This window comes from Chaetodon trifascialis, chromosome 1, assembly GCF_039877785.1.
Source record: "Chaetodon trifascialis isolate fChaTrf1 chromosome 1, fChaTrf1.hap1, whole genome shotgun sequence".
Lineage (NCBI taxonomy): Eukaryota > Metazoa > Chordata > Actinopteri > Chaetodontiformes > Chaetodontidae > Chaetodon > Chaetodon trifascialis.
The window spans coordinates 882,149-903,480 of record NC_092056.1 but is presented as its reverse complement, the minus strand read 5'-3'; the positions used below and the strand labels follow the sequence as shown (position 1 = coordinate 903,480).

General features: G+C 46.0%; 1 protein-coding gene across 1 annotated transcript; it reads left to right on the top strand.

Moving 5' to 3' along the window:
• The first annotated feature begins 6,023 nt into the window (after positions 1 to 6,023).
• Positions 6,024 to 8,519, top strand: LOC139332973 (forkhead box protein B1-like). Its single transcript, XM_070965179.1, has one exon. The coding sequence runs from the start codon at positions 6,436 to 6,438 to the stop codon at positions 7,381 to 7,383; it is 948 nt and encodes a 315-aa protein (XP_070821280.1). The 5' UTR covers positions 6,024 to 6,435; the 3' UTR covers positions 7,384 to 8,519.
• The last annotated feature ends 12,813 nt before the right edge of the window (positions 8,520 to 21,332 follow it).

Sequence of the window (21,332 nt, the reverse complement as noted above, 5' to 3'; positions counted from 1 at the left end):
GTGCTGACAGCTCCACCTGCTGTTTGCTGGTGAATGTGGGAACATTTGAGTGTTGTGCTGTTTGTGGTGGATTGTTATTGTTGTGTCCATCTGTTGTTGTTGTTTTCTGTTGTCTATGGGAGAAATGAATGGGACAGTTGAGGCATAAGATGACGCGTCCATACGTGGACACATTAACAGATCTGGGTTCAGTGTTCAAGGTGAAGTCCACGGCTCCATTGCGGTTTTTAATCTGGCTCTGAATTGAACCTGCTGAACAGTTAGAGAACGTTATCAGACTGGGACTGTGAACCTCCCAGTGTAATGTACTGGTTTCCACTGTGCCCCTCCATATTCAAACAGTGTAATTGAGTGATTTACATTGTTTTGAATTCTCTCCTCCTCCTGATAAATCAGCGGCTCTAATGGAGGCTACTGGCTCTGATGGGGGGGTTGTAGGCGGCGTGCTGGGTGGTAACGGCCATGACACGTTCCGTGGCACCCATTCATTTATTTCATAATAAGGGCCCGGCTAACCTGCCGCTGTGACAGCAGTGGGGGGGCGTCATTAATCCGTCACAAATTGGAGCCTCGGCGGCGCTCCGAGTCGACACCAGAGGAATATTTAGATTTGTAACAGAGGAAACACACAGGTTCAGGTTATTACTGTGGTGTTTACTACCTGGTTACCAGTGGTTACCAGCATGCTCACATGGTGGAAAAACAACAAACCAGACGGTAAACAAACATTTCAACAAACATCCAGCAGAACAGAAAAACACTCTGATTGGTCAGCTGCAGCAGCAGTGTTTCCTGTTTCAGTCCTGCTCCTGTTTCCTGTCTCTGGACGTCGCAGCTGATCTTAATCTGCGTCTTATTTACTGGACTGTGCTGTCAGTGGAGCTACGGCAGCTTTGCACCTACTGCTGTTAAAGAAACAACCACTAATCTGTGAACGGCTGTCAGAGCTAACTGCTCGTTAGCAAGGTAGCATGCACGTTATATTACTCCGAAAAAGTGATCCCAACACACAAACGGATGGATGCGTCCACTGCTGCTGCTTAGATTTACATTAAAATTGACGTTGGGTGTCCCCTGAGGACGAGCTCTCCATCTAAGAGAACTTATAGCTCTGTGTGCGTGCGTGCGTGCGTGCGTGCGTGCGTGCGTGCGTGCGTGCGTGCGTGCGTGCGTGTGCAGCTGAAGTGTTGTGGGCTGATTAGAAGCGTGCTGAAGCACCAGCACCTCTGCTGCTTCTCTGCATTTTAAAACCCTCAAACACACACAGGAAGCCTCCCGTCAGCGCTGCAGCTCCGTCAGCTGACCCCAGACTACAGCAGTGTTTCCTCAACCTCAAACATCATCGTGTGTCAGGAGGATGTCAGTAAGGTCAGAAGTGGCTTACAGCTGACGAATGAATACGTTAATTTAAACACTTTAAGTCTGTTAACGTTTCCTGTGGTCATCAGGCCGAACATGCATGCAGTGAACGCTGCCTTCACTGACTAGTTTCACACAGAGTGTTTCAGGTGAGGCGTCACCTGGGCCTCTGTGGCAATGACAGGCAAGCAGCTGAGCACCAAATGTGGATTAATCCGCCACTGAAAATAGTCCTCAGCTGATGCATTATTTCCTGTCTGTCTGATTAAATGCTACAGCGAGCAGCTGTTTTAGGAAATTACTGAAGCTTTTTTGAATGAAATATTTGAGGTATTTCTGTAGATTTATGTCTTTCAGGCAGGAGGTCAGACAGTGCTGAGAGATGCACCGGCATGTTGGCGTGTTGTCGTGTCTGAATGATGGCAGATGTCTAACAGAGCTCAGCTCAGTGGACTCTGGACAGTTTCAGCTGAGCTTTCATTTTTGCAGCATGCAGACGTTTGAAGCTCAGCGTTCGTTTCTGCTTCACTTCAGTGTGTTTCCACATCGTTTCTGCTCTCCCAGCAGTCATGTCTCCACATGCTCGTCTTCCTGAGACGACTCTGTTGAGTCAGATTTATTTGATCAGCGTGTTGAGAAAAAACAGGATTTTTCTGCAGACGGACGCTGCTGCTGTGAAGGAGGCTCTGGTGCTCTTATTGTTCGCTGATTGTAAAGACGTGGCATCTAGAGCTGAAACAGTGAGTCAGTCGATCAGTCCGATAATAATCAGATCTCATTTTGATGATGAATCGTTTTAGTCATTTTTGAACTGAAACAGCTAAATTCTTAAATATTTTCTGCTGCTCTTTGTCTGATAAACTGAACATCAGTCTGATGTCAGCTCAGGCTGATATTCTGATATTTTATGGCAGATGAATCAATCGATAAAGAAAGTAATCACCAGCTGCAGCCTGAATAGAAGCTCCAGTCTAGTTACGGTGAGGTAGAAAATCCATCTTCAGCTGTCGGTCTGAGACCAGGTGAGACGATCCAGCTGCAGCTTTGAGAAGCTGTTTGTTTGTAGACGAGTGACTGATTTTGTCATAGATGTCGTGTTGATTATCATAAATCAGACAATGTGTGTTTTTTGATTTTAGGACAACATTTGAATCTTTTCCTGCAGACTTTTCAGAAATGAATGTTTTTCCTGAATCTGTGGACACAGAGACACGGAGACGTGACTGTCTCAACACTGAGATGAAACGTTGGAGCACACAGAGGAAGCCCTCGTGTGCGAGACGCATTGGTCTATAAGACAGTGATGGACGTGTACTGGTCCAAGTGTCCACAGAGTGTCCCAGAGAGGTCTGGTTTCATCTGACGGTGAATTCTGCAAAACAAAAACATTCATTCATTCATTAATGTTTCCTCTGCAGCGTTTGCTCTCATGACATCACACACACACACACACACACACATATACACACACACACACACACACCTAATTAATAATCTAGCTGACTAATGAATGAAACATACACACACTAACGATAATCCTTCTGCTAACTGACAGCTTGTTGAATATTCATGTCAACTTTGATGCCACAAGCTGCTGTTTTTTATCATTATTCTTCCAATAATATTGTTTCTGTGGCTCCATAAGGTAAACCTTATCAATGACGGGAATAGACCTGGTGTTTAATTCAATTCAGTACAACTTTATTTATTCCTGTGGGGGAAAGTGAACGCAGCAGCTCAGACACACAAAGAAAAAGTCAGAAAACTGAAAAGAACCAAAAGCAGAAGAAGTGATGAGAAAAACACGAATAATGTGAAGATTTTCAGTGTGTTTGTCTGGTCTGCTCCGTCCTCTGCAGCTTTAACAGCACGCTTAAAGAGGACGACGTACATTTTGAAACTTTACTGTAAAGATTACACTCCTGCCCTCTGATTGGCTGCAGTGTAACCAATCACAAAGCTCTGGCAGGACGACAGAGAGGCTTTAAAATCTGAACTCTGATCTTCATGTTCACGAGCTGGTCTGCAAATATTTACATTCATTGTAAATGACACACGCACGCACGCACGCACACACACACACACACACACACACACCTCCTGGACTGTTTTTTTTTGTTTGTTTATTTATGTAAAAAAGATGGAGGGAGATATTACTGATAATTGATTAATAAAGATAAACTGCAGTTTAAAATGTATAATAATAATAATGACAGTTTCCCCTTATTATTATTATTATTATTATTATTATTATCTTTAGAATAATAAGAATAATTAGGGGAAATTATCATGTAATAATAATGATGAAGAAACTCACAAAGTGCATCGTACAACATTAAAGACAAAAGGAAAACATGAAAACAAACATAAAACAATGAAGCCGAGCTACAAACAAACGTTTATTAATATGAGCAGCAGATAAATATGAAGTCTGTCAGGAAGGATTTTCAAAATAAAATCATTTGGTGAAAAGCTACAGGAGGAAGATTGAAGATTTGAACTGATGATCAGACATCAGTTTGCTTTTTCTTTGCCTTCAGAAACACTTTTTTTTTTTCAATAATAAATTGGAACAAAATGGTTAAAAAAACAAAAAAGCTAATAATTCATGTAGAAATATGATGTAAATATAAAAACTGATGTAAATTTAAACCCTTTGAATAATGAGCAGAACAACCAGGACGCTGAGGAAGACGATGCTGTAATCACTCAGTCCTCTTAATTGAATGTTTGTCTTCATCGTCTCGGGGCTGCGGAGTGTTTCTGTGTGTTCGAGCGTGTCTCTGCATCCTGAACGCTCTCTGTCAGATTATCAGCTCACAGGTCAAAGGTCAGACGTGTGAAAGTGGCTGTTTGGTGTCGCCCTCCTCCTCCTCCTCTGCGTCCTCTGGGGATATTAAAACCTTCAGCTCCTCCAGTTTAAATCCTCCCTCTGAAAGAGAAACGGTCTGCGGCCATTTGTCCTCAGTGATTCATGTCCTGTGATCTCAGAGACAATCAGACATATGCTGCCTTCATGGACACAAACACAGCCATCAGCTGCGTTTTAATCCGGCCGTCCTTCAGTGGAATTTCACTCATTACAGAACTCAGCTTTCACATTTGTGTCCATTTAGATTTTTAACATAAATGTTCTAAATATTAAACAGCTCGTTGTTTATTATTGATCGTCTCTATAAATCAATCAGTCACAACAATAACTAATGATTCTCACACATAATTAATTTACTTCAGGGACATTATCAGTCTGATGAATTCAGCCTGTCACATAAATACTAAGTATTTTGTTTTATTATTATTATTATTATTGGTATTGTTTGTGATGCTGATTTTAGAAATCCCTGTGTTTCATAGTTTGTTTTAAATTATTATCATTAGTATTATTATTAGTAGTAATTGAGTAACTGAATTAGTGGTATTGGTATTAAACAGTAATAATAATAATAATAATAACTTTGTCTCGTGGACCGACGACCCTCCTGTGTGTGTGTGTGTGTGTGTGTGTGTGTGTGTGCGCGTGCCTGACGGGAATTACCGGTAATACATTTATTTACATTTTTCCACAACAGAAAAAATAATAAAGTTCTTTAAATTTAAATACACTCTTAGTTCATTCAGATAAATTCATCTTTGCACGCAGATTTAAGATTAAAAAAAAATTTAACCTTAAAACTAACAGATTGCGTCTGATTTAATTTAAGTAATCCCAAACTAAACACAAACAAGAACTAAAAAGCAGAAAAGAAACCGGAAGAGAAAAACCTTCAGTTTATTTTTTATCATTAATGATGAACCCTGAATTCATCTGAGAGCTCAGAATGAACATTTCTGTCCAGCCAACATTAAAGCTTGAAATAAAGCCTCAAATGTTTGAATTCGTTCGAGATTTATTCAAGAGGCCAAATTCAACTTCTGGAGGATTAATTAACGCGTGAAATCAGGAGATAATTTAGACAATTTAAAGTTTAGATGTTCGTTCCGGTCAGAAAAAAATATTGGTGAGAAACGATTTCTTCAAAGTTTGAACAGCGAAGACAAGAAATTCAGCCCGTGAAGAAGAGACCTGAGCTGCTGTGACACGTGTCAGAAAGCACTGTCCAGCAGCGTGCGTGTGTGTGTGTGTGTGTGTGTGTGTGTGTGTGTGTGTGTGTGTGTGTGTGTGTGTGTGTGTGTGTGTGTGTGTTTTTAATGTGTGTCATCTTCCTGATCATTGGATGTGTTCGGAGCAGAAACAAAGCAGATTAAAGGCGCTCAAACAGCAGCTCTCAGCGGCTCTATTTGTCAATGCAAATTGATGAGGGGCACCCAACACCCCCCACCCCCCTGCACACACACACACACACACACACACACACACACACACACACACTACGTAAAATGGTGCCAGACAAACGAACATACCTCCAGAGCAGCGCAGCTCCGTCTGAACAGCCCCGAACAGCAGGCTCTGTGGTCGGCTTCACTCCGCTGTTTTTGCCGCCGCCCCTTCAAATAAAGTGACTTGTGTTGGCTCAGTGCGTCCATGTAAATACGTGTAAATGAAACCACAATGTGCCCCCGTTTCCCCCCTGAGCCCACTCCCCCTCCCTCCTCCTCCTCCTGGCTCTGATCATGTGATGGTGAAGAAGTGGCCCATTAATGAAGCTCCTCTCCGGGGGTCTTTTCTGCTCCTGTCACCGCCGTCCAGCCCGCAGACGGGATAGACCGGGAGAGGGACATGGAGGAGGCAGCAGCCGCTTAGCGCAGCTCAGCAGCGGGGCAGGAGGAGGACGGACACCGCGCTGCACCTGCCGGGGACCCGCAGCAGGCAGGCAGGAGAGAGAGGAGGAACCAGCCGCGGCTTCTTTAACTTTTCCTCAACTTCACGGCGGAGTTGCGGCTCCTGCTCTGTGCGTGAAAGACGGAACAATGCGTGCCACACGCCAGCAGAGTTTCTCTTCGTGCGTAACGCTGCTTTGAAGAGTTGGAACAGTTTGGACAAAGTTTGGAGGGAGTGAAGCTAGTCTTTCCAGCTCTCAACAGACTGAGACTGAACTCATCCCGGTCCGGTCCGGTCCGGTCCAGTTCAGCAGAATAATGCCTCGCCCGGGAAGGAACACGTACAGCGACCAGAAGCCTCCGTACTCTTACATCTCCCTCACGGCCATGGCCATCCAGAGCTGCCCGGAGAAGATGCTCCCCCTCAGTGAGATTTACAAGTTCATCATGGACCGGTTCCCGTACTACCGGGAGAACACGCAGCGGTGGCAGAACTCCCTGCGACACAACCTCTCCTTCAACGACTGCTTCATTAAGATCCCCCGCAGACCGGACCAGCCCGGCAAGGGCAGTTTCTGGGCTCTGCACCCGAGCTGCGGCGACATGTTTGAGAACGGGAGTTTTCTGCGGCGCAGGAAGCGCTTTAAAGTGGGCAGCATGCAGGCCACGGACCCGCTTGCGCCCAGCAAGCCGCACGATGCCGCCCACTACCTACAGCAGCAGGCCAAGCTGCGGCTCAGCGCGCTGCACGCCGCCGCGCACCTCCCGCAGATGCCGGGCGGATACAACCTGAGCCCCGTGACCCAGCCGTCCAGCTTCAAACACCCGTTCGCCATCGAGAACATCATCGCCAGAGAGTACAAGATGCCCGGCGGGCTGGCGGCCTTCTCCGCCACCGGGTACCCGCTCCACAACCAGCTGACCCCGGCCTGGCCGCACGTGTACGGCCCCGGGATGATGGACACCGCGGCTCCCATCTCCATGGCCACCAGCGACTACTCGGCTTACGGCATGCCGCTAAAGTCCATCTGTCACGGCGGGCAGACTCTGCCCGCCATCCCAGTGCCCATCAAACCCACGCCCACCTCAATGCCGGGCCTGCCGGGCTTACCCACACACATCCCGGCTTTCCTTGCGAACTCTCCCCAGTCTCTGAGCCCCACATCCCCGCAGACGGCCACCGGCCAGAGCAGCCCGGCCGCGCCCGGAGAGACGCTGTCCTCCTCGGCCTCCGCGGCGCTGCAGTCCGCGGTGGCGGTGCACTGACGGGAATGTGACTGTCTCTTTTTATAAAAACAGTTCAAAGGAGAAACTTCCTCACCGCCAAAGCAGCGTTTCATCTCCAGGACGCAAAGTGCGCGAATGAGGACGAGCGTCAGTCATCAGGATATTTTTATTTTTATTTTTATTTTTATTTTTATTTTTCGCGATAAGAAAGAAATTCATCCATCAAAGCCTCAAGCCTGAACATGTTTCCCATCATGAAAAGAAACAGCAAGTTGACCTCTGACCTCAGTCAGTAACATAAGAATTAGAGATATTTTGTTTTTCCTGTGAATCCCTTTTATTTTCAGACTTATGACAGAAGCTAAAATAGTTTTTTCAGTTTATTTTCTTACTGTTTTTTTTGCTCCACATTCCTTCAGACTGACTCCGGTCAGATCACGTCTTGACAAATTATCCGGATCTTTTGTGTTTGCAGCCTTTTCTTCTCAAGCAGAAAAGAAGTCTCAGATTAATGACTTTTTAACATTTCTTTCTCTTCACTGAGGCCTCTGCTGTTTCTCTTTTGCTCCCGAAACAAAAGTGAAATCCTAAAGGAAGTTCATTTCTTCCACTTGCGGGATTTTTCTTCCCAAAGTGTTAATAAATGCAACAAAACTCAAGAGGAAAATCTTCATGAAAATGCAACCTAGCTTATGGTAAACCAAATAATGAGCCAGTCTTTTCTCCTATTTTCAAATGTATTGTTTTATAATCCATAAGAACAATCGCAGAGATGAGAAGATGAAATAAGACTTGAAATCATATATTTATGTCAGAGGTTTAAAGAAACCACTGGAGGTGTTTGACCATGAATGCAAGGATCCGCTGTCTCTGATGCACTTTTTAAAAGATGAATCTAGATGTTTTTTATTCAGTAGCTGACAGCCGTGTTGGTTCAACTTCAGTTTTTTTAATCTGTAAAATGAGCTGCTGTCTGTGTATTTGTATTGCTGCATGCTCCTCCTGTCTGAAAAGCTAAAAACGACTCAGTGTTTGTACATTTTTTGGGTTGAAAGCATAAAGCATGAACATGAACAACGGGCTTTTTATTCCCTGCGCTCTGTCTGCTCATCCACATCCATTAAAAACCCTTTCTGGGAAAAACAGATGAGACGAGGCCTGTTATTCACCTGCACACACACACACACACACACACACACAAAGGTTCCACATTTCAAAAGGAAAAATGATCATTTTTACATGACAGAGTTTATTCAGGTTTTGCTGTTGTCATGACATTAATGTGGCTTTTGTCTGGTAAAATCTCCAAAATGTTCAGTTTGCAGCTGAAAAACGAGTCGCAGCTTTCAGATGTTACTGAAAGTAAAGGTGGAGAGAGAATTAAACATTGCGGTTCGCTGTCAGATGATCATGAAATATTGATCAAATGTGGAGACATATTTCACATTTTCTAAGCTGATGAGAAAATTTAGATTTTAACAACAAATGAAAGAGATTTTTTTCTTCACATTATTTTGTTCTGTTGAAAACATTAATAAACCTGAATAGTTTTCACTGTGTGGCTTTAAACCCTCTCGTCAGCACTGAGATGACACTGTGATGGTGTTTATACGTCTTCATCCTCCACCTGTTGGAGAGTTTTCTCCGCATGAAGCAACATGTTTTCTATTAAATCCTCCAACTGATCTGAAGGCTGCAAAAATCCCAGAATTGAAGCTACATGATTTTCAGCGACGGTAAAAAAAATCTGACATTAAAATTCATTTCCTGCCGATAAACAGACTGACTTCAACTGTGAATGACGGCTGGAAAGAGAAATAACATGCGGTTTAATACTTATTCTTCATTTTCCTCAGTTCCAAATCCTAATTCCTAATTTTCACATTTTGTGCAAATAAAATGAAAAACTCAGTAGATAATAAATAAAAACCAAATATCAGCGTCCTCACAGCGTGATGGTGTTCGAGAAGCTCCTCGTGTGTTCGGAGCCTTTGTGGAATAAAAACTACTCGACAGTATGAAACACTTTAAATCAGCTGCACCTCAAACAAATACTGCAGTAAAACGCTAATTAATCAGTGATAATACAGTTTGGAGTGAAATACTCACAGGGCTCATTTCTCAGTGTTGTGACTACTTTGATATTTTGCTGGTGATAATTACAGACTTGTGTATTTTTACTTGTAGTGGACTATTGCTACCCAACAGGTCTGATCTCAGGTCAGTACCAGTCTGCACGTCCTTCCAAACGTCTTTCACAAAACGTTCATGCGTGTGTTTGATGGCGGCAGATTCGCCTCCTGGCGTCCGTTCAGTTTAATCGACTCTCTGCTGCAGTTCCTCCAAACGCTGACAGACGACAGACAGCTCTTCTGTGGAGAGAAAAGCTCGTCTGAAGAGCTTTTTCTTCCTCCAGAGCGACGGAGGTCTGGTGTGTAAACACTGGCCGGTTTGTGGAGAGCGGTGAATTAGCAGCAGGCAGCGTCTGGGCGGCCGTAAGGGATTAGCCAGTTAACACTTCCCTGGTGCCAAACACAATTGTGCGCCGTCAGTGTGTATAGGTCTTTGAGTGTGTTGCCGAGAGACGGCCACTGTTACCGTAAAAATGTCAGTTTCTGAACGCCCCCCGCCCACCCCCCTCCACTCCTGAGCTTTGTGACCACACACAAGTAAAACAAATGACATTTAAAGAGGAAAACTCCAGCCTGCTGTTATTGACATTCCTGCTCAGAGACGAAGAGCGAAGAGGAAGGAAGCCGAGAGGCTGATGCCTCGTCCACACGTACGCACTGCTGCTCAAACGTGGCGTTTTCTGTGCGTTCTGGCCTTTTCGTCCACGTACAAACGCACTCTCAGGTCACTGAAAACGGAGCTTTTGGAGAACTCCTTTGTTCACGACACCGTTTTGTTCAAAGGTGGACGTGGCCGAAGTCTGGCTCTGACTTTTCACATGTTAACATATAAATGTAGTTACACTTCCATTATTGCTGAAGCGAGGTGTCAGGCTGCTTACGGGGGTCACTGCTGGACAATCCAACACCCCCACCGCACAGACCTGCTGCCAGCATCAGCGCTTTTGAACAAGACCCGGTTGCTAATTTAGAATCCTGCTATACCAAAGGTCATGCCTTTGCATGCCTTCTTCATGCCAGGTAACCTGATGATCATAGCCTTTTTCAGGCTTCTGATTGGTCAGCGCAGCTCTAGGGTTACGTTCAGTTCGGTTCACTTCAGTTCGGCTTTTGCGATTTAATGAAATTAAAAAAAAAAAACAGTTTGTGTTTCTAAGAAAACGTACTCTTCTTCGCCATCTTTACCTGACTGCACTCTGGAGAAAGCACCTGATTGGTCAATGCTAATGAACGTATCATGGGAGATGTTAAGCAAGGCGCCTCAAGACGAAAAAAATTGTGCCACGCGGGACTGTTCACTGGGGTTTCATGGGGCGTCCCAGATGCTGCCTGAGAGGTGGTCTAGCAGGTGAAACGAAACGGTGCGGGCGGCCATGCTCATTCATAATCTGACACTGGTAATTCTTCAGCCATGACAGTGTCGTCTGGAAACCAGTCTGAACACCACATTCTCTAGTCTATTCACACTGATTCAGACTAATGAAAATAATGTTCATTTTGTAAGAAAGTGAAAATATTGAACAATAATGGGCTCTTCAGGCCTTTTTTAATTTGAAGTCTGGCCCCCACAGTCCTGGTCCTCGGCCTAATGTGGTTGAGGACCGCTGGTCTAAAGTCAGACGCTGTCGTATGATGTACACAACACATCGTCATAAATGAACAATACGACAAGTGCTTTGTCAGTGACTCCCAGAACAGCGTACTGACTGTGGGAGGGTACCAGCGACAGGTGCACCTGACGAACACCTGGTCAACGTTTGGTTTGGTGAAGGCACCAAAACTCAGTCAGTAGGTTAGCGTGACCTCAGTTAAGCACATTACTTCAGCGCTGACCTTTGGTTTCACTCAGGACGTGGACGGCAGCGTCTCAGGTGGAAGTCCTGTGTTTGTTTGGGGCTGAGGCGAAGCAGCCAACAGCACACTAAATAAAAAAGACGATCACAGACTCAAAATACTGCCCAGGACTTTCTTTACTCCTGAGGTGTCTGCATGGGAACCTTTAAAAAGCAGTCCTGAAGCATCTGAAGGTTTGACGGCAGCACACCACGACGTCGTGTCTTCGTTTCAGTCGAGTGAAGCCGGACAGGACGTGATTCAGGTCTGAAATATCACCGACACAATTAAAGTTAAATATCAGCTGGATGTCCGACGGCAGCGGCGGCCCTCTCACTTCTCGCTGTCGGTCGGTCTGTAATTAATCACGAGTCTCTCGCTGCCGTCTGTGATCATTAATTAAAGACTTCAGGGAGAGGCGTGACAGCGAGGTGTCCCTGAATCTCCCACCAAAGCACTAATTAACAAACAGTTTCTCCAGCGAACAGGCAGCCCTGTGGAGAGGGATCAGATGGAGGAGGAGAACAACAAGGAGCACAGAAGAACATGATAACGGTGATGATGATGACACGCCGGCGCACAGAGCGTCCCGCCCCCGCCAGCCAGGCGCCAACATGGCTTATTTACATTGATGAATGAATTCATCAGATGATGAAACGCAGTGAAAGAAGATTTTTACCGTCATCAATAAGACACGAGGAGACGAGAAGACGAAGCGTGGCTGAAAACAGGAAACGCCTTTATGGTCGTCGACCTGAAAGAAAGCAGAGAAATGTATGTCACCATCTCCACGGAGGTTTTTAGCCTCTTTCAGCGCACAGTTTTGGTCTAGTGACTCGTGTCCTGTCTGGTTCAGTAGGAGGACAGACACGAGCTGTGGACACTGTGAGAGCGCTCGCTCTCGTCCACTCAAATGCTGGTTTAGGTCTCTGGAAGCTGCTTCCAGGTGAAGCTGTTCAGGTGCCTCAGCGCTCTTGGTTTGTGACTCTGTGTTCTGTGATTGAAATAGAGCTGCTGCTAACGTTGCTAGCAGGACTTCTGACATGTTCACACATTAATGTGCATGAATGTTCGTGCACTGTGATGAGCAGAGGTCACTGCAGACTGCACCACGCAGGTCCAGTTTGTAAGATTCAAGGATCTATTGGCACAATATGGAGTTTATACTCATAGTTATATTTTCATTAGTGTAGAATCAGCTGAAAATAAGAACTGGTCCTTATATTCCCAGCAGGTCTCTGTCAGATCTGGGCTGAGCTGACAGTCCTGGTCCTGGTCTGTCCTCGGGTGTGGACTGACCCCTCAGTGTCCTGATGTGGAAGCTGCTTTTCCTGCTCAAACGGCTTCACCCTCCAGCAGCGCTGTGACTTTCAGCTGCAGTTCTTTTCTTTCAGTAAATGTTTCTTTGCTCCCGACGATAATCTACGACGCCTCATCAATCTGCGCGTCTTTCCCCTGAAAGCGCCGGGCTGGTTTTGGCGCCTCGGCCTCTCGCGGCAGCTTTGAAGCGTCGTGGTTAGGTGTTAGTTTACGGTCGCTCGCTGCAGATAAGATTCCTGAATGGGCCGTAAATTAAAGTCATCGTACACAGGGAAAAAAACAAAGCTGGAGGCGAAAATCCAGAGAGGTCATTAAACCTGACAGTCTGTTATCAGCTGACACATTCTCCAAATACAAGAGGAGCTCCTTAACAGGCAGACAACGACTGCAACCTGCAGGCAGCTGAGCAAAACAGCTTTTACAGCTCCAGATAAAGGAAGAAAAACCTGCTCGAATCTATAAATGAAACACACAGACCTCTTTCAGGAGGTTTATTCTGTAAAAGCCTGCAGGAGCTGGAGGAACTCACTGTGTTTCTGATGTCATTTTAAAGAAATGAAATGTGGACCGAAACCAAGGAAAATGCCACGGCGAGTTCTGGGACAGACTCCACATGTATGTGCAGTATTTGACATACAGTATGTGGACGTGCCTGTCGGCGAACCTCAGTCTGCTTTTGGTTTGCTTTTTCAGCTTTGGGCATTTTATTCACAGCAGTGCTCATACAGTTAGGTTTTAGACAGCAGCTTGTCTTCGTCCTGCGATGCCCCTCAGCCTCGTCAGGACCTCCAGCTGTGAGCCGGACCTCGGCGGTGCTGAGGGTGGAGGCTGTTTGATCAGTGGACGTGCTGAGCTGACGCTGTCCTGCTGTGCTCGTGTCCACATACTTTTGGTCATGCAGTTACTTTATAATATCACAAGCTGTGGTGTCCTCACACACATTAAAAACACACTTACTGAAACTCTGTGTCACAAGTTTCTATTAAAAAACACAGGCCAGAACACAGTACTACAGTAAAAGTACTCAGAATGCAGACTGGCCCCTGTCAGTGCTATTATATTGCTGGATCATTACTATCGGTGTAGTAATATTGGAGTAGTACTTTGATGTTATTGGTTGAGGTGAAGCTGATTTTAACTGCCTCATATCCTTTTTTTCACTGTTTGATAAACTGATCATGTTCGTCTGTAAAATATTCATTTGGAGACTGTAGCTCTCAAATAAATGTAGTGAAGTACTAGTATAAAGTAGCATAGACATTAAAAATACTCCAGTATAGTACATAAGTACAGTAAATGTACCCCACTGAAACACCAACATGCAGGACAGTCCGTGAGTTTGAGGTCTGAGCCTGAGCGACGGCTGCTTTGGGTCTTCAGTGTCTGAGGGTGGACGTGGACTCACATCCTGACTTTGTCTTTTTTTAATATTGATCAGTACCAATCTGTCCGTCTGTCCAGTGAAAATCACGTAACTCCTGAACGTGGAGCCTCGATCTTCCTCCAGTTGAACTTTACTGCATTTATTGTGGATTTCTTCTGTTTACTGTCAGTGTATCTGTGACGGTCTGATAGCTGGATGTTTCCTCCCGAGCTGTACGGGTGACTGGCCTGTTACATACATATGATGGATTGATGTGGATGACTTTATTGATCGCTGACTCGTCGTTTAAGAACTGTCAGAACAGAATCTGCTGATTTTTAGTCTTTCTGTGGGGTCACGAGTTCACCGTGACAGTTTACGGTGGCGTTGAACCCACCTGACGGCTGCAGGGAGCAACAGCCGACCCCTCCCCCCCCCCCCCTCCCTCATCATGCACAGGTGTGTTATGAGAGGGCGGAGCCACCTGCCACAAACCATTTAGAGGGCAGAGGGGAGGAGGGGGAGGATAGTTAGTGGGCGTGTGAAAAGAAAACGACACTAATTCATTGCCAATAAAAGCCCCCCCCCCCATTTCCAGCCGGGGCTGTGCTCAGCAGCCTCCAGCCCCCCCTCCTCCCACGACTAATTGTGAGACATGCGGGGGAGGAACCTGCTGCATGGCAGCAGTCTGCAGCAAACAACGCTAATAAGCAACATGAAGTAATAAACAGCGAGGGTCCGATGATGAAGGAGACCACCGGCTGCTCAGCTGAGCGCGTTTTTAACCAGAGTGATTATTTTAAAGATGGACAAAGCAACTGATTGACACTAACGATGTCATAAAGCTGAGCTCTTATTGGCTCAGTCAGCTAACAGGACGACGGGCGATGGACACACCTGTTAATAAAGGTGATTAATCAAGTAAAAATGTATTTCTTGACGCCCAGAAAGTTGCATTTGTTGTTGCAATTAAACAGAAACGGAAGATAATCTTTCCAGTTTTGGAGGAAGCTGTTTATTAGTTTATTAGTTCAAAAATCAGTTCTTGGTTTTTCACTACAAACTCAAATCAGATTAAAGCCTTTCGACTTTGAATGAAACTATAAAAAGTAAAGCTTTATGTGAGTAAAAGAAAACTAAATATGATGAAATGCGTTTGCATTTTCTGCTGCAGAACAAACAGTTTCCAGTCTTTGTGTTTGAAGCTGAAGACGAGAACCAGTTCAGACCAGAAGAAGTGACGCCACGTGATGACCGTTCAGACTGACACAGCACAGGTTTATCCACGCACACGCACGCACGCACGCACGCACGCACGCACGCACGCACGCACACACACACACGCACACACACACGCACGCACACACGCACGGGAAGCCTTGCTATGTGGGTCACACATGAAACCAAACAGATCACCTCTCGCTGAGACAGATGATTTATTCAGACGCTGGCAGCCGGTCGGCACGGCGACAGATTGTGTTCTTGGTGATCTGCCTGACAGCGCCGAAGGGAAACCGAGAGACGAGTCCCACCAGAGACACAGAGACAGGGTTTAGCCTAGCTTAGCGCACAGACTGGAAGCTCGGGAAGCGCTAGCTCCTTCAGTGTCTCATTTCTGACATTTCTGCTTCTGTGTGAAGTTTAGAAACAAGACGAACAAGAAGAATCTGACAGCTTTCTCTGTTTGTGAGCTAGGCTAGTAGTTTCCCCCCGCCTCTAGTCTTTGTGCTAAGCTAGGCTAAATATCATTTTAACTCTGTAATACATAACAGCAACAAACACAAAGCAGTGATGTCAAACCATCAGATCACTACAGCAGCTTGATTCAGATCAGCTGGAAGTTAAGTTTAGAAACCAGTTTGTTTCACGTTAGCTTAGCTTCAGTTTAGCCTCTGGAGCAGATCAGTTCACTCCAGTGCTTCACAGCTAACAGTTTGGTCCATATTAGTGTTCAGTTAACAGCTAAAACACTTTAGCTGAAGTTAGACAACATTTCAGCAACAGAGCAGTTTGCCTCGGGTTCAGTAAATCTGCTCAGCCGTCGCTGGTTAGCTCAGGTCACGTGCTGCGGGACAGCTCGCTGACTGTTAGCAGAGGTTAGCATGTCAAAGGTTCCCTCCTCTCAGCTGTCGGCACGTCTGATCAGTGGAAACTTGTGAGTTTGTTATTGATTTGGAGGTTTCTTTGACCTTTGACCTTTGAGCATCAGTAAGTGTTCCTTCTGTCTTCTGAACCTGTCTCTCAGCCGGTGACTGATCTCACCTCTTTAGCTGCTGGCAGAACTTTTCTCGTGTTGTGAAGCTCTTTAAGTCGATCTGACAGCTTGAATTGAAACTCAGAAGCGTTCGTCCAATCAGATCACAGCGAGACGCATCGGTCACAGCAACAGTGCCGATCAGCAGCATTTCTGTTGACTTTGAAGTGTGATTGCAGTTCACACCTGCTTTGATGCTTGCTTCTGCGGCGGCAGCGTTAACACCCTCAGAGCAGCGTGGGTCAACAGGTCGAAGTTCCCTGGCAGGTGAGCGATCCGTCAGTGTGACGAGCACTCAGGTGAATCTCTGAGATGGTCGGTGGGTTTTTAAGTGTTTTATGTGCCTGAGGGACTGGAGAAATCTGTCACCCTGTCTGGAGCAGGATTCCTCCAATCTTGAAGATGATCGGAGTTAGATCGACGAAGAAAAGCTGACGGCGCCGCCCACACCTGGCGTTCAGAGCTGCTGGGTTTGTGGGTGGCGACGGAGGGTTGGGGGTGTTGTAAATTTGGCCGAGCGACCACAAACCGGCGTCCAGGAACAGGCATGCGCCATCAAAGCCCCGACCTCCTTCCTTTCTTTCTTTCTTTACTTTGTCTTTGTCTTTTTTTATGACCCGCTGTCCTGCACCTGCAGCCTTTTTACCAGCGAGGACGATCCGAGGCCGCACACATTCACATTCACCAGTACAAGGAGAAGATTAGGCCCAATTCAGCCAAGTCTCTTTCTGCGGGGTGTGAAAGGGGCGGGGGGGGGGCATCTGAAAGGCCTCCTCTGCTGGTTTCTGCTCCTGCAGGGTGAAAGGCAGGCAGCAGAGGGAAAAGAAAGCAGAGACCATTGTGCTTCTCTGAAGTGCTAATTCACATCGGATTCCGCTTAATGCACTCGTCAGAGTCTTTTAATGGTCCCAGTTTGCATTCAAATGGTGTGTTTGTAGCTTTTTAATGACTTTTTTTAAAGTGTAATTGAAACAAGACCCCTTCAAGCACTTGAACGTCTCTAACCTGCTCTGGCTTTGTGCTGTCCAGGCTGATGAATGATTGTTTTCATCGAGCGTCTCACTTTGGGAAATTAGTCTGAACTGGTCTGAAATTCTCGGGGGGGTCGAGGTTCCTCCAGGATTCCTCTGACTTTCTGGTTGTTTTTGTGACGTTTGGGACGTCACACATTCATGTTCCCGTCAGGATGAACTCGTCTGGTCCTGAAGCTTCAGCAAAGGCAGAAAAAGAAGTAAAAGTCTTCATGTTACATATTTTTCATTCTTTTGTAGAAAACAACAAGTCAGTTGATCAGAAAGAGACACAGACTTTTAGTTTCTTACAGTTAAATAACGGTGACTCTCTCAAAGAGAACTTGAGTTTAAGACTTTGATGGTTTTGCAGATTTTTAGCCTCGTTTGATTTTCAGACTCCTGGAAGAGTTTAAACCTCGTGAAAGTCACTGCGTCATCACAGAGCACAGTTATATACGTCAAACAGGATTTCTCTGCACGGCCTTCATCGTCTCCTCAGGATGTGTGACATCAGCTGCCCCTGACATCATCAGGAAGAGAAATGTGTCAGATCCAGACGGCGTAGTTCAGATCAGACCTCTTCGTCTCTCAGCTGGTTTTCTTCATCAAATCAGCGTGTTTGTTTTCAGCGTCATCCTGTGGGATCGCCGTCTTTCAACAATGTCTCCGTCTCTGTTTACTTTCCATGTTGGTACATGTTGCTGCTTCCATCCCTCCAGAGTCTCCTGAGAGTCCTGTTTTTCAGTGTCCCCGTCCCCCTTGTCCTCACAACTCATTTCTACAAGGGCATGATGAATTCTCTGAAAACAGTGTCTGACATGAAAGACCCCCAGTCAGTAACAGTTCACTCAGCAGCTAAAGCTGGAGACAAAGAGCTGAAACAGACCAACACCTTCAGGATGCTGAGATCAGCCAACAGAGCGCTTTTCCATCAGCTCGGTTAAAGACGTTCGGGTGGAGACGCTCCTTCAGTGCGTCCTGTGGAAGCGTTGACTGTGGGGACATTGTCCCCCGGCCTCTCTGCTCCCTCTGCTCTGCAGTAGCTTTTCTTTCTCCACAGTTGAAATCAGTAAAACTAACAGTGCACTTCCAGCCGTATTTGCTCACAGCCATTCAGCCGGACACAAAGCGCAGTTCAATCACTTCTTTCCACATGTGGGACTCACGTTTTGTTTGGACAAAATAAACTACCGGAGCCGTCTCTTTCTCTCTTTCAGCCTCCTCGCAGCTTTTATTTCACGGCTGCCCCGAGTCTCAATGAGGGTGTCAGCGCTGAAGAATGCCTCGCCCCTCCTCCTCCTCCCGCTCCGCTCGCTGGGATTCAGCCGCCGTCCAGCCGGCTGACAGTTTCCCCGCCGCACGGCGCGGCGACTGAAGGGACCACACACACACGCTCCCCGTCCTCCATGCCGGGGTCATTCTTCTTCTTGGCTTTTCTGGAGGGTGAGACTGTTTGCAGCCACAGGTCTTTTCTCTCTGCCAGTTTCACCCTCGAGGACTTCCAAACAAATTTCAAGCATGAGAGTAAAAGCTGTCGAGTGTTATTACACAATGAAAATGTCCCCGTTTGTGCTCCAGGTGGAAACTTCACAGCACTCATATCTGTGTGTGTGGAGGCCACAGCTCAGTGAGCGTTAGACTGTGCACGCTCCGTCCACACAGTACAGGACTGAGTACATGTAGTACTCTGTCAGGACCCTCGTCAACGGCCACAAACTACAAACTGTGTAAATACACTTTGTACGTTTTTCCTGCTCAGTGTTAAAGTCAGTCACAGGTCACATGTCACAGTCAGCAGTGTGATTGACAGATGACTGTTCACACCCACACGTCAGGGTTTTTACCATTTACTTTACAATCCAACGTTTAGTTTGCCCCCCCCAACCCATTTTGCTCCTTAATAAAATAAGAGGCCAAATATTAGCATTGAGTATTAAATCTTAATAAATTGAACATATTCTGTCATATACTGAAATGATAACGGCACTCTGATTTCAGCTCATACACAATCTCTTGACTGAGACCCCCCGTCAGGGACCTTTGAGGCCTCGTTGATCCACGTTTGGATCTTAGCGCAGTGTTTGGTCAGTGGATCATGTGGTGATCATCTTGCAGGGGTCCACAGTGAGCTGATGGCAGAGGAGCTGCAGGCAGCGGGAGATGAACTTCAAAGCTTCTCCATGACATGAAGGTAAGAAAGGCAGCGGATGGTCAGTGTGGACAAGCCTTTTTCTCGACGCTGTGTGTTATCTCCGTGGGTTCATATCTGCACTGAGTCGTTCATCCTCCACATATGAAAACTTTGGGGACTTTCCTGCTCTTTGATCTTCTGGTTTGATGCTGAACCACATTTCATGGCCTCATGACAACGAACGATTCGAATCTGATCAAAGACTGTTTAGACTTTGTTTCTGCTCAGCTGGATGTGTTGTTGTTGCTGTTGTTGTTGTTGTTGCTGTTGTTGTTGTTGTTGCTGTTGTTGTTGTGGTGGTGGTGGTGTCACATTGTGCCTGGCGACACTCTGAAATCTGATTTGAGTGGCAGGAGCGTTCAGACTGAAATCTGACTGAAATCACATTTGGAGCTTCGACCTGATCTGCAAAAATTTCTTTCCACTTTGTTTTTTGCTGTCTGGACTTTCTGAACTCGATGTGGATTCAGTGTGAAATCAACATTTTCAATCAGTTGTTTAAACCATGTTTAAATGTGTTCGACTGAGGTCGTCTCTCTCTTCTTGTAGCTGTGTTTCCTCTTTTTCTTGCTCTGGATTCAGGACAAAGTCTTTGAAAATCTGCCTTGTGAAGCTGCGCGCTCAGTCCGATGCTCGTAGTCCAGCCTTCGCTCAGGTGGAGGTGGGATCACACCTGGAAGCGTGGCTGTACGTCTGACACATCGGGCAGCTGCTTCACGTCGTCATGATGAAGTTTCTCTTCCTGTCTGTGTCTTCACTCAGGAACACATTCGTTTGTTGTTGCTAACGGGCACAAACATCTAGAACAAACGTCTTTCCGCTGGAACTGTGAGCGCTTCGCTGCGAATTCAGAGCGAGAGAAGAGAATTTATTTATCCAGGGAATTAAAGCAGAAACATTCAGATTTCAGCTCGTTACACAGCCAGAATATTCAAAATAAGATGAAGGAGCTCATCAACATGCAGCGTTATTTTTCATTCAAATACATGATGCTGACAATCAAACGCAGTGAAGTACGTTTAAAAACTAGAATGATAAAAAGCTGGACTGACAAGCAGATGTTCACATCAGTGCTTTGAGAAGTTTCTGTCTCGTCAGTGAACTCAGTGATCTGGATTCTGATCATTTCGACCTTTTTTCTCTGAAAAGTCAGACTTTGCCTGAACCTTCAGCTCCTCCTCATGACGTGAGTGTTGGAGGTGTTTCCTCTCAGACCTCAGACAGTAAATCATGTTGAACTGTGCTCAAAGAGAAGCTGCTGATCCATTTGAAGACTGACTGATTGATGGCAGCGAGATCTTATAAAAATCACTTCTTATTTATTATTTCTCCTCCTTTGTCCACCGTCCCGTCCCGCTTCGGCTGGCGGTCGACTGACTGACGGCTGAAAATGAATCGGCTCGGCCGCCGCCTCACAATCACTCTTAAAAGTTAAACAGCCATAAAAGGCTGCAGGAACTCTGACCTTCACAATCTAACCGAGCAGGAAAAGCCAATGATGTGTACAAGGCCCCGCTCGGCCTCGGCAGATTATGATAAAATATGTCAGCGTCACAAAAAGATAACGGCACGTCTCCCCGTGACAGATACGAGCCCGCTATTTTAATAACAGCCCAATTTCTGCAGCACTAAAATGTTTTACTGTCGGCCATAAAGCATGCAGCGTGACACGGGAGCACGCGGCGTCTCAGCGCCTCAAAGTAAGATGGACCACGCGAAGCCACGGCGGCTTGAAGCAGCCGCTCCAGCATCGCAGCATGTCAGCCTCCGCCTTCTTCTCACCTCTGAAGTTCTGCTTCACCTCGGTGTGTTTGTGTCCACCTGGAGGAAACGACCTCATTTAATCTGCAGGCTTCGTTGGAAGTCTCTGTTTTTGCTGCTC